The 21,215-nt window shown below is 41.1% G+C and overlaps 1 protein-coding gene across 3 annotated transcripts in view; it reads right to left on the bottom strand.

Annotated features, from left to right (window-relative positions):
- The window catches only part of LOC122883489 (MICOS complex subunit mic25a-like), a 112,840-nt gene that overhangs the window by 38,785 nt on the left and 52,840 nt on the right, over positions 1 to 21,215 (bottom strand). For all 3 annotated transcript variants that reach the window (XM_044212247.1, XM_044212249.1, XM_044212248.1), the window contains exon 6: positions 6,146 to 6,216. In XM_044212247.1, the coding sequence (XP_044068182.1) occupies positions 6,146 to 6,216 (71 nt within the window). The remainder of the gene's footprint in view (positions 1 to 6,145; positions 6,217 to 21,215) is intronic.

The raw sequence follows: 21,215 nt of genomic DNA, 5'->3' as shown, positions 1-21,215 counted from the left end.
GAAAGAGGGCAGAGGAGGTGAAGAGGAAAACAGCTAGAGAGACAGAGTTGCCTCTTATCTCGTTTGTAGCGTGTATGCACCTACACCCTGACAGCTTTTCAAGTGACTGAAGGCACACATCCTCTTCTCCCCTATCTTGTATCTCCACACTCCTTCACTCGTCCTCTTCCATCTCTCCATTCCTATCACAACCTCAACCAGGAAGAGAGAGTGCTCTATAAAAGACTTCACTTTGTCTCTCATAAACATTGAAGTGGAGGGTAGAGTACTTAATTTCTCTCAGTGCCTCATACTTTTGCCACTCCTTTGTCAATGCTGTATTGGTGAATATATTTTAATTAGGTTTCCACAGTGGCTCCAATGAATATGCATAGCTTCAACAAGTATAAACATTTCCATGACCTTAAAATGGCTTTTGTTAAGAGTTCGTTTATGTTGTTTTGCTGCTCAGAAATGTTATAAAGGGGCAAACAGCCTGCTTTCCACCACCGTCTGACACATTGTGGAAAAAATACTGTAAAGTATCACTGTGTGTGAAAGTGTAAAATTGTATGATATTCCTTGACATTCTCATATGAAATATTGTACATTATAACTTAAATACCTTTATCCCATCTCACTTAAAATGAATGCCCCCATCTCAAACTGTCTTCCCACCTTTTAATCAACCACTTGTATATCATACTGTAAACTGCTCCTATCCTTCACTTCATAAAGGGAAACAATCTCAATCCATCTTTCCATTATGTCCATCAATTCCCCTTCATCCATCTCTACATCCACAGCTACATTCCTCTATTGATACCTCTTTTGTATCTTTATCTTTTCCGGGCTTTGAGCTTAGTCCACCATTGTAACAAAAACCCCATAAAATATGAAACATGCCATCATTGTCCCTTGTAAAATCAAGGGCAGGATCAATTATGTTAGCAGGCTTCTCACTTATAGAACTCCAGGCTGTTACCTAGTTTGCAGTGCAAACCGGTGTCTGTACACACTAAATTTCTATGCACACATTATTCTATGTGACAAATGTTTTTTGTAAACACAGTTTAGTTACAAATCGATTGAGCTATCAAAACTGTTTCTGTACTGTATATCTAGTTAGGATGTTGCATTTACTGGTGCTAATTCTTGCATTGTTTGTATCCTATTGGCCCCCATTTAGCAATATTAATTTTTTATTACTTTTTGTAACTTAACTTTCTCCTATATTAATTTTGTGAGAGGGGCTTGTACATGTTTGCCACCTCAGATTCAGGAAATGCTTCAAATAGTCATAACTTGTCATAAAGGATCTGTGTTAACACAATGAATACCTTTTAATAAGCGTACATTCCTGACAGCTGTAAATTAAAGCAGGGTGTGGATCCAGGGTGTGCTGTGGGACTGGTTTTACAACTTGAGTCCACTTGATAACCTCAATAACATACCTGCTTTAACACTTTTTCCCTTTCCATCCAATCAGTTTGCTATATAACTTAAACAGCCAGTTGAAAGTTCAGTGACTTGAAATGTACACATTTGAAATCTACCGGGGGGCTAATTTCAGTGAACCATACACTATGTTTTTGGTTTTGTCTTTTCACTTACAGCACAACAAAAATTGCCATAGAGTCTCCTTTTAAACTTGGTCTCTGGACTTTGCTCACCAATATTTCCAGCCTTATCGCTGAGTGATCTCTGTAGGCTGGTATCTTCTGACACAGGCTGGGAGGATCTGACAAAGGCTGACTATTAAGGCTAGTTCGACTGCTACTGTAACAGACAGCTGGTCTTGTTAAAATGCCTTGGATACTGACCAGAGGGAATTGATGTGGGTATCTGCCTTGTCTGTCTCCGTCTCACTCTCATTCTATCACTTTCAACTCTGAAGAGGAGGCTGTATCCTTCACACTCTCACACACAAAATGTATCTATAACTGTTTCCATCCTCATTCAATCTATCTGTAATTCTACAGCTAGGTAAACTCTGTCAAGTTAGCAAATGCCAAATGCCTTTGCTAAATGGTCATCAGTTATGCGTAGCAATCTCTGCTTTAGTGTAGACCCTTTCCAGAATGGCCTGCTGCCACAGACCACTGCTAATCCTCTTTTTTGTAACAGTCGACCAATAGAGGTCGCAAATGTGACGCCCCACCAGTCATGAAACTGAGTAGCTGTGCTGAACTTTTGCAGAAATCCTGTTTCAGTTTGTTTTAGAGCTACTGACTGACTGACTTCCGCAATCATTTTCTATCGCAGTTTGACGTACAGTAAATAATCACCGCCACTGGAGCTTTAGGGTGTTCATATGTGCAATATCAATGGGAGTCCTGCTGGTGTAGATTTTATGTTATCTCAGGTGCTGTGACAAAGATTACAGCTGTATACTCAATCAAGTTTTGCTGATGCAAACCTGAATCTGACTTAAGTCATATTTCCAATCAATCACTAACCTGGCAGAACCTGTGGTTACTAAAGAATTCCTGTGAGACGAGAGGACTATAAGACTGTACAATAGTGTTGATCAAGATGGGGCATCTGGAGTGGGGATAAGGGGGAGCATGGGGATGCAAGGGTGGGGGAATAGGGGACAAGGTCAATTAGAAATATTAGGTTGGTTTAATTATTGTTGCCTTGCATATATATATATATATATATATATACACACACACACACACACACACACACAGTCTCCACCGAACTATCCAAAGTGTACTCTCAGTGGCAGGGTAATAACACATGAACAGATCCACCCAGGGCTGAGACAGAAAGTACTGGAAGAACATAGGTGAGAAGGAGGCATCACATAACACCAATGCTCAGTGACTAGAGGATCTAAGAACAGACCACAGACCACAGACCACAGCACTCTCCCAGAACAAGATCCAGTAACCATTACAATGGTAGACATCCAAGAAAGAGTGCCAGGTATGAAGAGATGGACAGCACCAGGCCCTGACATGATCCATACCTACTGGCTGAAGAAACTAACTACACTTCATGAATGCCTGGCAGCACAAATGAACCAACTGCTGATAGATGGAACTGACCCAGAAGGGTTAATCCAAGGATGGACAGTCCTGATCATGAAGGATCCCCAGAAGGGAACGATTCCATCCAACTACCGGCCAATAACCTACCTCTGCACAACATGGAAGCTCCTGTCAGGCATCATAGCGGCTAAGATTAGTAGGCACATGGCTCAATACATGGACAAGGCCCAGAAGAGAATTGGTAGTAATATAAGGGGAGCCAAGCACCAGCTACTGATCAACAGAGCAGTCACTCAAGACTCCAAGACACTGTGCACCGCCTGGATTGACTACAAGAAAGCCTACAACTCAGTGCCACATACATGGATACTGGAAATGTACAAGATCAACACGACACTAACAGCCTTCATCAAGAACTCAATGGGGCTATGGAAAACAAGTCTAGAAGCCAACTCAAAGCCAATTGCACAAGTCACCATCAAGTGCTGCATATACCAAAGTGATGCACTATCTCCGCTGTTGTTCTGCATAGGCCTGAACCCCCTCAGCCAGATTATCACAATGGCTACGGATACCGGTTCCAAAGTGGAGCAACCATCAGTCACCTCCTCTACATGGATGACATCAAGTTTTATGCCAGGAATGAGCGAGACATTGACTCACTGATCCACACTACCAGGATCTACAGCAACGACAATGGAATGTCATTCGGACTGGACAAGTGTGGTCAGATGGTATCAAAAAGAGGGAAAATAATCAGAACCGAGGGGGTTGAACTACCAGAAGACAACAATGCAGATGTTCAGAACAGCTACAAATACCTTGGGATCCCGCAAGCAAATGGAAACCATAAGGAGTCAGCAAGGAAGTCAGCCACAGCCAAATACCTACACAGAGTAAACATCTGCTCTCAAATTTCTCCTCTGCTCTCTGATTTTATTGTACAAAATATATCAAAATTCCCCAACCAATAGAATGCCAGGTGTAGAGTTGACCAATAAAACGATCTCTGCTTCGTTGCGTGTGCATTTGCTTTATAGCGTCCTTACTCTTTAACCGGGTTCATCCACTACTGCCCTTCATGTCTTTATTATTTATTATTACTTCACTTGCTTTCTTTACAATTTTTAGAATAAAAGGACAGTTATTACATATACCAGTGCCCATACTGTTTACTATAATAGCTAAATACAGTATAGGAAATGTGAAGGTACGTCACACGTGGCAACGCGCTTTGTTGTTACCTGTGCCTGCTACGGTGGTAACAGTTACCTGCTTACCTTGTGTTGTGTTTGGTTAAAAAGTTGATTAAATTGGTCTGATCAAATCTGATGGAGAAGGAAAAAGAGAAAGAAAAGGGACCCTACCCAGTGAAAAATTGAAAAATCCCTAGAAGCTCATGAACAGTTTTGCAGTGGCTGGGTGCAAGATCTGCTAATAAGCATGCATCTTCTTTATCAGTAATGCTGTGTTTCAAACTCAAAATCTTACTCATATTTGCTTCCAGTACACCTCTAGGCTGCTGTCAGCTACTGGGAGCAGCCCAGTACACTCACAGTACATTACTTGAGGCATGTGGTGTTCTTAAATGGAGCAGTTCTCATTCATGAGAGAGTTACAGATTCATTGTTTTCTCATTTGCTCAACTTATCCAACCAAATTTCTTATACATAATGTACATTTTCTAAGAATAATTCTGGTTATTCACAACTTGGGTTTTATTTTTGCAGTTTTGGCCATCACTTCAGTTGTTTATAAAAACACTGTACTTAAAGTAAGTGCTGAGGTCTGGGAACATGGCGACATCGCTACAAGTCAGGCGAGCCAAGAAACGCTAACCGTCAGATGATAAGATTGTAAACAAGCCAGCAGTTTTGCCAGATTTTACGAACCACTTTATGTGGTGCTGAGAAAAATGAAGGTGTTGAAGTATCTCGTGGTCTTCTTCAAGAGGGACGTAAAATGGGACATTAGACCGACAGGCAGATCAGCACAGCATAAGCAGTAACGCGTGCATTGTACCAAACTGCTGGCCAAAATGAGTTTCCTTCACAGAGTGGCTGGGCTCTCCCTTAGATAAGAATCAGGAAACCGGAAGGTGCTCAGAGTTTAAATGCTGCTCCTTGAGCTGCTCCCACATTGAAAGAAGTTGGTTGAGGTGGTTCAGGCATGTTATAAATATTCCTCCTGGATGCCTACCTTTAAACCTGCATTAACAGATTTTTTGAGCACTTGGTGGCAGCACAGCAAGATGCAAACACAACATTGACATATTACCTTATAAAGTTGATATGGTGAACAATGGATATGGTGAATAATCCCTCATTGCTCAGGAAAATGGTGCATGTGCACAACTGCAGCAACTATGGTAGGACATAGCTAAACCAAGAAGTTAGTCTGTAAACTGTGATGGACATTTATAGCGGACTGCTTCGGTAATCATTTTACCGTTTGCCTTTGTTTTCGCTTCCAAAGAAGTCTGGCTAACCTGGGGGGTTGTTTAAAATCTGTATGATCTTCTGACTGCTCGTTTCTTGCCCCGTTGGACTTCTTTTTTAGCAATTTTGCTATGTCGCACTTGTTGAGTACGATGTTCTTAGTACCATTAGGAATGATGCACAAAACTACAAGAACAAGATCCAAGTCGTAGTAAAACTGAATTTTAATTTAGATTAATCATTTGAAATCGAAATGTGTTGAAAATCATGCCAGCATAAGAACACATATACTCTTCACTAACAAAAAGCTGGCCAGCTAAAACCTGCCGTGAGGGATAAGGACACACTGAAAAACATAGATAAACAAGTGTTAGCTGTACTGATGATTCTTGTCAATGGAAAGCCCACAATATTTAACAGCTAGTCAAGGCATAGTCTTTAATGTGGATTTCAGCTGGGTGTTTTACAGACTGTAGCGGTAATAATTAGCAACCTTTTCCCTGGCTGTGGCTCTTTACAAGTCCACAGTGAAAAGTACGGATGGCGAAGTAGGGTATTGTTAAATTCAGCTTAATTAGGGCAGCCAATTAAACCACTTATCACATTAGTCAGGTGTGCTCTTGTATGTATGCATTTAACTGGTTAAAATATGAGGAAAAGAGCAGATCACTATCTATCACTGCTTATTGGTCTGCCGTGTGTGAATGTGTGTGTGTGTGTGTGTCTCACCTCACGTTTGCTTCCGTCTTGGAGGCAGCTTGGTGGAATTGCTCCTTGCTCTGTTCGTATCTTTCCAAATTCTAAAGACATGCAGGTAGACAACACAGGAAGACATAAACAGAAAGCATTAGTTGAGCTTTTTTTTTTAATGTGCTTAATGTAGTGTCTTTTTTTCTTTTGTATAGTAAATGTTTCTAAAAGGACAAAGGCATTTGGCAGAGTTGTTTTTTATGTAACATTTATTCACAGTTTCATATGTTCACAGCATAATCACAATCAGATTCTGAGCAGCAGCTTCATGCCCTACACCTTTTTGTCCAGTTTTGTGCCCATAAATACAACACTTGAAATGCAACAAGTGTAAAAAATGGGTTGGCAACCAGAAATGTTATGTCTTGTCTGACTGGCAGTGAGTAAAAGAAAAAAAAGAGCTGTTCAAGATACCCTGTGATCATTCAGAGAGGCATGGAAGGCATAGAGAGACCTATTTAGAATTTCTAAGGACATGTTTGCCAAATATAATGGGATATAAAGAGATGTAATCTTTTGAAATAAATAATATTGAGGAATATATTAAACAATGAGTCCAATATTTAAAATAACATTGGTAACAAATGTGGAAAAGTGCTGGATTTTGGAGAGTCACTTTCTGTAGAATTGTTTTTAATACATCATCTAAAGGACAATATAAAGGAATTGGCAATTTGGGAAATTATTCACTTATTTACCAAGAGATACCGCTCTCATATCTGTCAGTTAAATATATATAACCAGCAGCAGGTTAAAGACTGGAAACAGGAGGAAACAGCTGACATGGCTCTGTCAAAAGGCTGTTTTTATACTTTGGTTTCTGTATGGCTTAAACAAAAGAGCGTTAACATGTTTTCTGGTGAGCTCCAGAGGTGCTGGTAGGGAGACCTTTTTTACTTTTTGACAAAAGCAGACTAGCTGTTTCCCCATTTCTAGTCTTTATGCTAAGCTAAGCTACTCGGCTGCTGGCAGTAGCTTCATAGTTAAAAGACATATCTTCCGAAGAATTGATTTTCTTATCTAACTCTCGGCAAGAAACATCGCCATGAGAAGAGTTGGTTTGAAAGAGGAGTCAATGAAACCATATTTGTGAAAAAAGAAAACCCCTCTTTAAACAGAAATGGTGGTCTGAGATTCAACTTGCCAACCGTTTACCACAGTTTATTAACACCATGGTCGCATTTAGTGCGCATGTGCCAGCCCGCATGCTGCCCGTTGCCGTAGCTCCGTCTCGTCGTCTTACTTTTTCCAACTTTTAACTTTCCTTTTTCTTCCAAACTTGAGTAACTTGTGTGTAAGTGTAATTTAAACTACGCTCTTTACGAAAATGAGGGAAGAAATTGTTTTGGTACTTTTTTTCGCTGTGGAACTTCTTCTGCTACTCGGTCGGGGCACCGCTGCAGATCAGCTGTTTGGCCACATTGTTTACACCAGGGAACAGCTGATCGCGCTGAAGCCGAGCGGCATGGTGCCCAGGACTACCGATGTCCCCACTGAGATCTGGAGGAGGACACACCGAGGATGCAGAGGTGGAGCGAAGCAGCGAGGGAACAGTGAGGGGTGCAGACAAAAGAGACTTAAGAATAAGAGATTTAAGCCGTGTCTGCCTTCTCTCATCATGGGCAACGTGAGATCGCTGGCGAATAAAATGGACAAGCTAACGGCATTAGCCCGGAGTCAGACGGAGTTCCGTGAGTGTAGTTTGATGTGCTTCTCTGAGACATGGCTACTCCATCGACGGCTTTCAGACTGTTCAGGCCGACAGGGATCACACCGGGAGTGGTAAGCGGAAAGGCGGGGGGCTTGCTGTTCTGATTAACAACAGATGGTGTAACCCTGGTCACGTTACCATCAAGCAGAGTATCTGTAGCCCGGACATTGAACTGTTAGCTGTGGGACTCCGGCCATATTATATGCCACGTGAATTTTCACATGCCATTGTTGTGGCTGTTTACACCCCCCCCCCCCCCTCTGCTAACCCAGCATCGGCGTGCAACGCCATTCACACCGCCATAGCACAACTACAGACTCAACACCCGAGTGCACTCATATTAATCTCAGGTGACTTCAACCATGTCAGTGTTTCAACAACACTGACTAATTTCCCCTAGTATGTGAGTTGTCCTACTAGAGAGGAGAGGACAATGGACCTGCTGTATGCTAACATTAAGGACGCATACAGCTCTTCCCCCCTCCTCCCTCTGGGTAGGTCAGACCACAACCTGGTTCACCTCAAACCCTGCTATGTGCCTCTGGTTAAAAGGCAGCCCGCGACCACAAGGACAGTGAGGAGATGGTCAGGGGAGGCCTACGAGACACTGGAGGAATGTTTTGAGGTGACAAACTGGGATGCACTCTGTGAGCCTCATGGAGAGGACATTGACGGACTCAATGCGTGTATTACTGGCTACATTAACTTGTGGACTGCAATGTCCCAACTAAGATGGTCCATTGTTAACCCAATAACAAACCCTGGGTAACAAGGGACATCCTGAATGCCAAGAGGAGGGCCTTTACTGATGGTAATAGGGAGGAGGTGAGGGCGATCCAGACCGACCTGAAGGTGAATATCAGGGAGGACAAGGAGAAGTACAGGAGGAAGCTGGAGCGGAAACTCCAGCAGAACAACATGAGAGAGGTCTGGAGTGGCATGAAGACCATCACTGGCTTCAGACCGACTGGCAGCAGAGGAGTTGAAGGCAGCTTGGACAGGGCCAACGAACTTAATCTGTTCTTTAACAGATTCGACACACCAGCTCCTGCTCATCCCCCCTCTAACTCAGCTGCTGTCGGCCCTCAAGCTCCTCTGAGTACTCTGCTCCCCCCTACCCATCAGGCTAACAGCCCTCTTCACACTAATGACTCCCCCCCTCCCCCACCTGTAACTTCTGCTGTGTGCCTGACTGCTGACCGGTTGAGAAGAGAGCTGATGAAACTCCACTCAAACCAGGCTGCAGGCACCGATGGCGTTAGCCCCGGGGTGCTAAAAGCCTGTGCCCCCCAGCTATGTGGAGTCTTTCAACATGTCTTCAACCTGAGCCTGAGTCTTCAAAGGGTCACTGTTCTGTGGAAGACATCTTGCCTCGTTCCTGTGCCGAAGACGCCGCGTCCCAGTGGCTCCAAGGACTACAGACACAGGCACTGATTTCCCACATAATGAAGACCCTGGAACGTCTAGTGCTGGAACAGCTGCGGCCCATGGTCAGACCCCTCCTGGACCCCCTTCAGTTCGCCTACCAGCCCCGACTGGGAGTTAAGGACGCCATCATCTTCCCGCTTAACCGCATCCACACCCACCTGGACAAGCCGGCAAGCACGGTGAGGATCATGTTTTTTGACTTCTCCAGTGCTTTCAACACCATCCGGCCTGCCCCGCTGGGTGAGAAGCTGGCAGCGATGCAGGTGGATGCCCCCCTTGTGTCCTGGATTGTGGACTACCTGACTGGCAGACCACTGCATGTGCGCCTGCAGCACTGTGTGTCGGACAGCGTGGTCAGCAACACTGGGGCCCCTCAGGGGACTGTCCTCTCTCCCTTCCTCTTCACCATCTACACCATGGACTTCAGCTACCACACAGAGTCCTGCCACCTTCAGACGTTTTCTGATGACTCTGCTGTGGTAGGATGTATCAGCAGTGGTGATGAGACGGAGTACAGGGCTGTGGTGGGTAGCTTTGTCTCATGGTGTGAGCAGAACCATCTGCAGCTCAATGCGACAAAGTCTAAGGAGCTGGTTGTGGATCTACGGAGGGCCAAGGCACCAGTGACCCTGGTTTCCATCCAGGGGGTCAGTGTGGACATTGTGGAGGATTACAAGTACCTGGGAGTACACTTGGATAATAAACTGGACTGGACTAAGAACACTCAAGCTGTTTACAGGAAGGGCCAGAGCCGCCTCTATTTTCTCAGGAGGCTGAGGTCCTTCAACATCTGCCGGACAATGCTGAAGATGTTTTATGAGTCTGTGGTGGCCAGTGCTATCCTGTATGCTGTTGCATGCTGGGGCAGCAGGTTGAAGGTAGCGGACGCCAACAGACTCAACAAACTGATCCGTAAGGCCAATGACATTGTGGGGGTGGAGCTGGACTCTCTGGCGGTGGTGTCAGAGAGGAGGATGCTGGCCAAACTACATGCCATCTTGGACAGTGTCTCCCACCCACTCCATGACGTGCAGGTCAAGCAAAGGAGCACCTTCAGCGGAAGACTCATCCCACCAAAAAGCACCAGAGAGCGCCACAGGAAGTCATTCCTGCCTGTGGCCATCAAACTCTTTAACTCCTCCCTCTAAGGGTTAGTCTGTATGAACCTAGGTCACTAAACTGAACATTGATCATTACATCTCTGCCATACTTGAATAATTGTGCGATATTCTGTGTATTACTCCTATGCAATATTTAGTTTTCCTATGTTAGTTTTTCCTATTATTGATATTGATATTATATACCTCCATTACTCCTGTGCAACATCTTAATAATCTCAATAAGCTACACTTAACTCGACAGTACACGCACCACTACTTATTACTTATATTATTACATTGTATTATTATACTGTATTATCATCATCAACCGGTAAACCCACTTTAATGCCCTCTAATTTATTTTCTGACCTGTTTTTATAGTGTTTTATAGTGTTTTGTATTATATTTTTTGCTAGTACTTTCTCCTGTGTGCACTGACGTAAAGGCGAGCAGCTGTAACAAAGAGTTTCCCTTCGGGAATCAATAAAGAATTTCTGATTCTGATTCTGAAGCCAATCATATGCTAACCAGGTACTTAACAGTGATGAGGGAGGTGCAGCCAGAAAACAATAGGCCTGATTACTGGGCCATCATGGAAACAAAAGAAGGTCAGTTTCAGATGAAACTAGGCAGGGTAAACAGCAGATACTCAGGAAGACTCCTCCCTGAGGGCAGGGCTTAAGCAACACAGAGTAGCTTAAATGTCTGAGTTCTCAGACCATTTTCACAATTGAGAATGACTTCCGGATGGGAGCCGAAACGTCTTGATTCTGAAAACAGTGTCCAGATGACTACGACTGAAACCTTTTCTACGATGGAACACTCCTGGACAAATGAGTGACTACACCGTCCTCTCGGCAAGAAAGTGAATAAGCACATTTACCAATATGTCAAACTATTCTTTAACTTCCTGGAGAACTGTCATTTAATAAATTTTTTTAACAGCATATCTTTAATGGAGACTTTATCCCGCAATGTGAACATACATACAACATACTAGTAATCCATCCTTCTGTCTCTCCTATCAAATCTGTCATGGTTTATTATGTTTTATTTTGAAATAGTCTCCTTCCCTCATGTGTCTTTTAGTTTTGCTTTGATTGCTTTAATTGTTTTCACCTGTGTATTGATCAGTTTCACTTGTGTCTTTCTTTGTTGTCGTCGTACTTGCATTAAGCTTCCCCAATCCTAGTTTTCTGTGTTTTGGATTTATGCTCTGTTTCTTGTGGACTTTGGAATTTGGACTTTGCTGGCTCTGTTTTTGGACTGCTTACCTGGTTGTGCCCACTGCCTGCCTGTAACCTGAGTAAGCCTTGTATATTCATTAAAAATTGTTGAACTGAACCTGCTCTGCCTGCTATCTGTGTTTGGGTCCTCTCTCCGTTTCCTGGCTTGACACTTGAATGTAACAAAATCAAATAGCACTTCTTTCCTAAACTCATATTCCACTGGTTTACTCTTTAAAATGTCCCAACTTATGTCCCAAATAATTTCTTCCTGGAACCGCATTTCTTTCTTATCTTTCCCTCAGATCCCTTTTCTCCCTCCTCTTTCTATTTTCCATTTTGTACCTTCTGGACATTAAAGTATAAACCCCTTTGTGATTTCAAAGTTGCAACTCAGAATATCACCTGTAAATTAAAAAAACAAACAAAAAAAACACCTGACCATTACCTTTTACTGTAAGATGAACCACACAGGGTACCCAGGGCACATTCACCAACATTTTTTTAACAACTTATGGTATGAAGGAAAAGTTATGATCCATAGGAAGGCTTTGCGATTCCAATCTCATCTAGCAAAACTAAAGCTTAGCAGTAATGAGTTGCATTACTGATACTTTGTACTTTGTTTAAAAAAAAAAAAAAAAAAGTTTTTAAGAAATCTTGATTTCTGACTTTGCAGCTTGCCCAGTGAGCACCAAAACCCAAGCAAGCAGGCACTGGTATTATGATAAAACAAGCAGCTAATCCACAACAACTGCAGCCTTTCCTCTGCTGATCCTCCTAGCTTAGGCCTTCAGCACCCAGTAAACCCCCCCCAAATATTTAACCAGCAAATAGTACCAGCTGGGGAGGGAAGGATGATGGAGAAAGAAAAGCGTAGAAGCTACAAGGGAGGTAAGAGAAGACTAAAAGAAGCAGCAAAAGGCATGAAGGTAAGAGGCAAGAGAATACAGACAGGAGAAAGAAGGGAGAGAGATTTGTGAATTGGGATCATCATGTGGTTGTCTGAATGGTGCAGAGTGACATAATGTGAAAACACAGCACCATATATCTGCAGCTAGAGGCAGATGGTGTATAACAGTAAATTAGTACAATGATGATAGAAACAAAATTATTTAGTGAAGCTGTTTGTATGATCACATCAATCTGATGCTATTTAAGTCATTTACTGTATTTCAATGCACAGGATTAATAAACTCCGGAGTTATAACAGACCCGTCTGAAGTGTGTGGGTATGGGGATGTGTGGGTGGGTGGTTATTTTGTAGCAGCCTGTGTCATATGTGATTTAAGCAAGGTAAACACAGTGGATGGCAGAGTGCTCTAATGCGGCGCATCTCCAATCAAGAGGCTGCAGATTTATTAACTCTTACTGTCTTTAGAACACTGCAGGGATTAAATGAACTGAAGGAGAAGCTTTTTTGATGCCAATTTAAACACATCTACTGGTTGGAAGGCGTTTAATAAAAATAGTATTTACATTTTAAGCAATGACTTATTTCTGTGCATTTGCTCGGAGTATTTAGTTTAGTGTGGTTGACGAAATCACGAAAGTGGCAGGACACTGACGTTGCTTCAGAAACACAAAAACATGGTTCTCTAATGTCTATTCTCAGCACAACATCTTTAAACACATTTTCCATCAAAATACCTAAAATTTGCTTTGTGCTGCCTCATGTGAATGAACTTCCAACCTGTGGCACTAAAATACCACACAGACAGGCAAAGCCAACTTGAAGGTCAGGAAAAATCGGTCAGATCGCTGCTTGCACTGGTCATTGCACTGCCATGAAAATAGGGGCCTAAGCTTTATCCACTCTTCCTAGGCCTTTGGGAAGGAAAGCAGAGGAACTGAATGAAGAAATAAAGCATCAGACTTTTGAAACTGTGCCTCAGCGTACCCTCGTTAGTACTTTTCTTTATATGAAAAGTCTACCTTATTACCCATATGATATTAGACAATCTGGGGCCAGATGCTGCATAAAACTCTGTGACGGTTCACGGCTACAACTCCTAGTATGCACAGAAACAGAAATACTGTGTGATATGCATGTTTAAGATTTATAAAGCTGTGTGTACGCATGTTTGTTTTATAAATCTCATTCATTGTGAAACTGGGTGCATGTGCACAAGACAGATTTCCACTCAGTTTGCCATATGTGAACGTGGACATGCCCTTGCATATCAATACGTCTGCCTGCTGTACCATTCATACCTGTCAGTGAAAAGAACAAAGAGCGCAATTTCACCATTTGTGTCGCATTGGCAAGGTTCTACAATAATGGCAGTAATTTTCTACAGATCACACAATCAGTGAAATTGGCTAACAAACAGTGTCTTATTATTTAGATTCCATCTCAACTTATTTTTCTGTCTCCACCACATGCTACCCTAAGCTCTGTCTACCCTAAGCTCTGTCTACAAAACCATGTGTACGCACACGTCTTAAAATACACAACATCCTATTTTTTAGAAATACCAGTTTGTGTGTGGTGTAATTTCATATGCATGGTTTTTGTTCCTACACATTGTTTATACAGTATATCTAGCCTCAGGTGTATTTGTGATCATCTTGTGATACAGGCCATAAAGAGATAAATCATGGAGCTTGACTGGACAATGAGAAGAAATGTTACTTGTTGAGAACATACTGTAAACCCTGTGATTTGTATGTAGTTAAGAAAACTTTATTACTGTCATATTAGTACATTACTAGTCTCAGTTATTAGTTTTTTTCTGTATATGAGCAAGTTTATATAATTTTGGCTTCTTAGCCCAGGATTGCCCACACACTGCAGGATCAGTTCAAGTATTTACATTTAAAATATCAGTCGGAAAGATGGAAAAATCAGAGGGAAAAATTGAAAAGCCCAAAAATGTGCAATCAAAGTCAATTTCACTTGATGAATTATCCTTTTACCTTACTCAAACTGACAAAGGAATAAGTGTGGCATCATTGGTTGACATGGTGACACTAGTGAATAAAGGGATGTTTACTGGGTTTCTGGTTCAGCACCTGGCATCTGCAGTGTATCTTACTTTTTACACTGGCACTGAACTGTCACCATCCCCCTCTTCCTGCTGCGCAACATATTTCCTTCACTCCTTCTTTTCTACTCATTTTCAAAATGCTTCTGCACCTCAATACAAAATAACAAACATATTTGCAAAAATATTGGTAGCTTCACTCCAAAATATATCTACCTCCAGTCCTGCCTCCAGTCTTCTTTTTTTCCCCTTTTATCATCTTCCTCAGTATCTAACTCTCCCAACCTATAAAACTTATACAATGGCTTTTGAGTATTCTTAACTCTGATTGGCTGACAGGTGTGGATTAACTTCTAGTAAAAAGTAGGGTTAAACGATAAATCGTTTTTAAATTGAAATTGTGATTTGGAATAATTGAAAGAATTTCAAATCGCAGGAGCCGGGAGTGAGCTGTGACTTTTCACTGTTCAAAAAACAACAACCGAGTGGTATGTCTTTTTGCACATAAAAGACTTAGGTGATCCCCTCATGTTAATTTCAGAAAGGTAGCTAGCAGCTTGCTCGGTAGTTGCCAAGTGTAAATAATAGACAGCGGGTGAACAGAGTTGTTTGAATCTCCAAGTTAAACATTTAAGCACATATCATTGTTGTAAGCTAATCACATTAAAAGCTCTGAATTAAGATCACCAGAATTTGGGGCTGTGAAGCTGCTCGAAAGAGAGAGGTCCTCAACAACAAGAAACTGCATTATCTGATTATAATATACAATATGCAGGTTAAGTTTGTGATAATGCTTTGTAGTTAAAATTCTTCAGCTATAAAGAACTTGGAGTAAGAGTTATTTTTGTAACCATGTTCTGACAAAATATTTCTGAAATAATTAGGTAATTCACAATAAAAATAGATGGCAGAGCATGGAGAAGCAGGTGTTGCAGGTATATATTTCCTACTACACCAGGTAGGCCATTCATCTTGTCATAACATCACAATATATTTGTCATAAGTCTTATCAAATTTTAAATGTTCTGCAAAACTTCACAAACATAAGATCTGGGCTGAGATTCAAGGTGTGCTTTTCACACTATTGCTGCTACTCATTGTTGAGGAATCAATGCTGCTCACCTGTGCCATCGAAATCAGCAAGATCACCACACAGTCCAGCCGGGTAAAAACTGGCCCTCCGCTGGTAAATGTCCAGTAAATACTTGTGTGGGGGACACAAGTATTTACTGGACATTTACCAGCGCAAAATCAACCTGCTGGGCTATTATGCAATCTATTCCTCTGTTCTGCACCATGTACGGGCCACTTTATGCAAACAGACCACTGGACCCACAGAGCAGAGATTAGCATGTTTAACTGAACCTGGTACCAGTTACTGCTGGAGTATCGCAAGACTCCTGTGTTGAGCACTATCTGAGTAAGTCCAAGGTGAGTGACTGGGAACTTTCTGAACTTGGCTTCTCCCTCAGCAGAGTGAGCTTGATCAACATCTGGAATAATGATCTAGTAAATAATATACTGCTGCTGGTCTGCAGGTATCTTAACAGGCCAACTAACTATCTCTTAATCTAAAACATTTCAACTGTCAGTTCCCGCTAATGTATTTATGTTGCCTGGATAGCAATGTTTTGGAAGGGACAGAACTTTGAGAAGGGGAGGGGAGGTGCTGATTTGTGAAAAATGGCATTAAATGTGAATGTTTGAAGTGCTTAACACCCAATATGTTGGGTTAAAAATAATCTTTTCCCAACAAATGTCATTCATTATGATCTGTGTATAAATTAGAGGCTGACATTTTTTCGGTAATCCTGTCGGTCACGGGATTCCTATGGGATTCCCACGGAATGGGAGTCAATTTCACTATTCATCACGGGATGGGACGGGAAAGGAAAAAAAGTAAATGGGAGCGGGCTGGGAATTATATGTCAGTTTTTGTATATAAATATGCAGTTCTAATATGAATAAATGCTATTTTTGGATTGTTTTATCGGGAACGGGATGGGAGTCATTCTTCCGGAATTGGGACGGAACAGGAGTATGTTTGTGGGAGTGGGATGGGAGAGGAGTGAAAATCCACTCCTGTGTCACCCACATTTTATGATCAACTTACAGAAACCCTGAAAGAGTGCAATCACAATGAAAATTGTGTGCGTGATTTCAACTTCAATTGGGAGGATAAGTTTAAAGAGAAATATAAAAATACAATTACAGACAAATATCACCTATATCAGTTAAGGCCCAAGACAGATTACAAAAGTGCCTGATATTTAATAATAAAGAAGAAAGAATAACAAAAAGTTACAATTTGATTACTGAGTTATCTCAATGAATTTGCAAGGAAATTGACTAACACCAGATCCAAAAACACTGCAGCAGAGACAAATGTTTTTCCTAAAAGGTAAGTAAGGTACATTTGACAATGAAATTATTGGTTTGAAATGGGATGATGTACTTATTTGATGATGTGGTTTATGGATGTAACACATTCACCTGCAGAATTAACAAAGGGAAAGATTTACTATGAGGGTCCAAAAAGAAAAAATCAAGAATAAAGGTAATATACCCTGGTTTAATGAAAATCTGTGGAAATTGATGATTAGAGATTCAGCATTACGGAAAGCAAATAAATCTTAAACCTTAAAGATTATGGATAAAAAGCCAATTAAATAACATCACTGTAGGATATCAGTGATGTTAAACATCATCTTCTGAAGATTTTTAGATTATACTCAATTTTGTGTCTTGTGTATAAAATTTTAAATGGTTTAGCCCCTCCTCCATTACGTGACTTTGTTTACTTTCGTTCAGAGATCTCTAAAAAAACCTTATGAATATCTTCTACAAGAGATTGTACTATACCCTTTTGTGGCACTACACTTGGGCAGTCAGCATCCTCTGTGAAAGCCACAACTCAGTGGAACACCCTACAAAACAACAAAGAGGTGGAGATCTATCAGTAGCTTTAAAGCCACATTGAAAAAAATCTGTTAAAAGCTACTCAACTCCATAACCACTGACTCTGCATTTTATTGGTTTTACTTTGTATACAAATATTCCTTGCTTTTAATTTGTCTGACATACACTTGTTGCTGACATAGTGTATGTGATGTATTATTGTGTGTACCTTTGTTGTATGTGTCTAGTCTTGTTTGTCTAGTTTTTTTAGTGGTGTTCTGTCACTGCATATGTTTTAATTGTGACCTGCCAAGGGACTGCAGATGAAAATTTGCTTTAAGCTAACTCTGGTACAATACATCAACTAGTAACGTGTATGTTTAATATTGTACATAGTATAAATAAATTAAATAAATAGCTGTTCAGTGAGAACCATGCAAAATTTTATTTAAAACGTTTTGATATTTGCATAAATCTGGACATTCAAATCAACTAATGGCAGGAGGAAGAAAAAGAGGACTTTAGAAATAATGGATCATAGATGCTCTCATCTATGTCAGCTTACAATGAGTGAGCAGATTGGGGTTGAAGTATCTTGCTCAAGGACAAAATCTACAAAATTCAACAAAACATGTATCAACTGATTGATAGTGTTTGGTGCAGCTACTGAGTTACTCAGTTGTCAGGGCTTTGACCACAACTATTATGCCACCTGCAGCCTCTTAATTACTCTTCTCCTATCTGTTCATTATGTTCACTCACTCTCCACCCTTTAGAACTTTCTTACTCGCTCAGTGCCTAAGCCCTTTGATCTGTCTTTTTGTCAGTTTTCCTGCTATGTCAATGTATATAAATATAAATATATAATAATATATATAAATAGTCTTCAGCTAGAATAGACGCTGCCAACATCATGGCTGCACTGAGGTTTCTCTCTGTATTTCCTCATGCTTTCCATCTAAATACTAGGGCAACAATGATAGTGGTGTATGGTTGATATTTTGAGAGAATGGATAATTGCTAGACCAGGGTTATGGATAAAAGCAAGGAGAAAACCCATGTATATGGCATGGCCATCAAAACTTGCAAAATATTAACAGAATTGCGTAGAGCCAGGAAAAACTCAGCCAACATGTAGAGTGTCAACAAGCTTGTTAGCTGTGAAAAGGTGGCAACAGCTGTACTTTACAGTCATCAGCCATCAATATCCAAACAGATTTCTTCTTCCCTACTGATTGCAGCCATTCTCCCCAGCTGTCTACACATGTTTACAGCTACCCTTGCAGCTATGGAAATACATTTCTTAAATTTTGTGCTTGGAGAACGCTGGAGTTGATGGCAAGCTCAAAAGTAATTAGGCAGATTTATTCTTAATGTTTATTTCCATTGCTGTTGGCTCATTAAACCAATGTATTTTGTTAAAGGTAATACTGAATTGGAAAAAGCACAACTTGTAAGCTACATAGATAGAGTATAGAGCCTTTCACACATGCTACAATAGGTCCGAATAGAGCATTGTGCCATGACATAAATACACACAGCATGTATGCACTGCAAGATAACAAAATACACAGACACTTGCCATAGCAGCAATAGGCCTAATTTTTGCAGACATCACAAACATTGGTCTACAGGTGGATACCAAAAAACTCTCAAACACACAAACACACAGAGTGCTCTCTGATCCAACTGTAAAAGGAGCAGTCTTTTAACCCACGCACACTCCCACTTCATCTAACCTTTTGGTCTGACCTGACAGTGGCAGCGGCATTCACTGAACAACACAAAATAATTTTCTATGGTGTCACACTATTGACCCCTGTGTGTGTGTACGTTATGTGTGTGAGTTTTGAGAGATATGTCTGTATGTCATATTGTATGTCCTAGATGCTTAAATGTATGTGCTTCCATCTACTTAAGCATTGTTCTTTTGTGTGTATGTCTTATATTCTTCTCCTGTACAGTAGCCATTGAGGGGTCACATAAGTCACTAATGGAACACCTAGTCAGTTAATTGTTCTGACTAAAAACTCTGTTAACAATAGCTGGGACCCTACAGCACACATAGATGACAGCCATGCATGTTGGTATCCACTCTTTTACTCTAGTGTAGACCTGCATCAAATTCTAGTGGGGTTTAGCTTGTTTAGATATTTGAGAGTTAGGATTGGCCCCACAGCACCTGGGACAGTAGATTATGTAGGTAAACTGAATTTTCATTACATGATCTGTTTTGTAATTTCTCCTGTACCTTTTTTTGAGAAATAGAAAACCATGACAGTGCCCCTTGTCTGTGCATATACCAGCCAGATGATGTTGAATTTTGCTATGCATAACGTCAAGTAAATTGCAATTTAAAACTTAATTTTAAAGGAATAGTTTGACCTTTTTGGAAAGATGCTTGGTCGCTTTCTTGCTGAGAGTCAGATGAAAAGATTGATATCACTCTCATATTTGTCTTTTAAATATGAAGCTTCAGCCAGCAGCCAGTTATCTTAGCTTGGCACAAAGACTAGAGGCAGGGGGAAACAGCTAGCCTGGCTCTGTCCGAAGATAAAAAAAAAAAATAAAATCTGCCTTTCAGCCCCTCTAAAGCTCACTAATTAACATGTTATGTTTCATTTGTTAGTCACTACAAAAACTGAAGTGTAAAAATGAGAACTTGTAGTCTCACAGGGCTAATGTGGAAGACTGTTTCTTGGCTGGGTGCAGTGACTTCTGCACAGTGACGACAAGACTTCAGTCACTGCGCCCGGGTTTTACACTTTGGATGTTTTTACCTTTTGACAGAGTCAGGTTAGCTGCTTTCGCCTTCTACCAGCCTTTGTGCTAAGCCAAGCTAACCATCTCCTGGCTGTAGCTGAGAGGTATCCATTTTCTAATCTAACTCTTGGCAAGAAAGTGAATAAGCGTATTTTCCCAAATTTTGAACAATTCCTTTAAATTGTATCTGCTTGAAGCAACCAGTAACCTTTCATTGTTCTATGAGACAGTAGGATACAACACAACAAAAAAATAATCACAGACTTTGAACTGCAAATCACATTAGATTTCTAGCTCATGTATCCTTCTTATAAGCTAGGACACATCTTGTTACACCTTGGCTTGTTGAACAAGTTACCAAAGATCCACCAGGGGAGAAGTACACCTTTAACATCAGTTTGCCAAAAACTTATTTCCTAGTTAGCTAAAGAACATTGAACAGCTTAAACACTTGCCTACAAGTCGGTTTAGATGTTAAATGATGTGGTCTTCATTCTTGAACATCACTGCTAACAAAATGCTTTCTGTCCTTAGCTTGTAAGCTAAAGTTACCATTGTTGGTAACTCCACAGATGACTTCATTCATTATTGCATTCTCTTTTGTCCCACAATCCTGAGAACCATTGAACGCACACAGGAACAGGAGCACCAAGCAAGTTAATGCCGAGCTGTTAACTCTGTAAGAAAAACCACGGGTGGAGCAACCGGCTTCTTCCGAAGCGGACACTGCACAGCAAAAGACGCTTCTACAACGGAACCACAATTGTTCCCAGCTTGGCTTGTCTACAATAGACTGACCGCCAGCTAACAGCAGCACCAAAGCCACCTCTCTTTCCCTCCACGGATGGGTAACGTAACAACTATCTTCACATGTCCCTTTGTTTCTGATCATGTGGGTTCATGCTTGTGCACGCAAAACATATGGAGGCAGAACAA

Source organism: Siniperca chuatsi, linkage group LG10 (genome assembly GCF_020085105.1).
Source record: "Siniperca chuatsi isolate FFG_IHB_CAS linkage group LG10, ASM2008510v1, whole genome shotgun sequence".
NCBI classification, from domain to species: domain Eukaryota; kingdom Metazoa; phylum Chordata; class Actinopteri; order Centrarchiformes; family Sinipercidae; genus Siniperca; species Siniperca chuatsi.
This window is presented reverse-complemented; position numbering and strand designations above follow the sequence as displayed.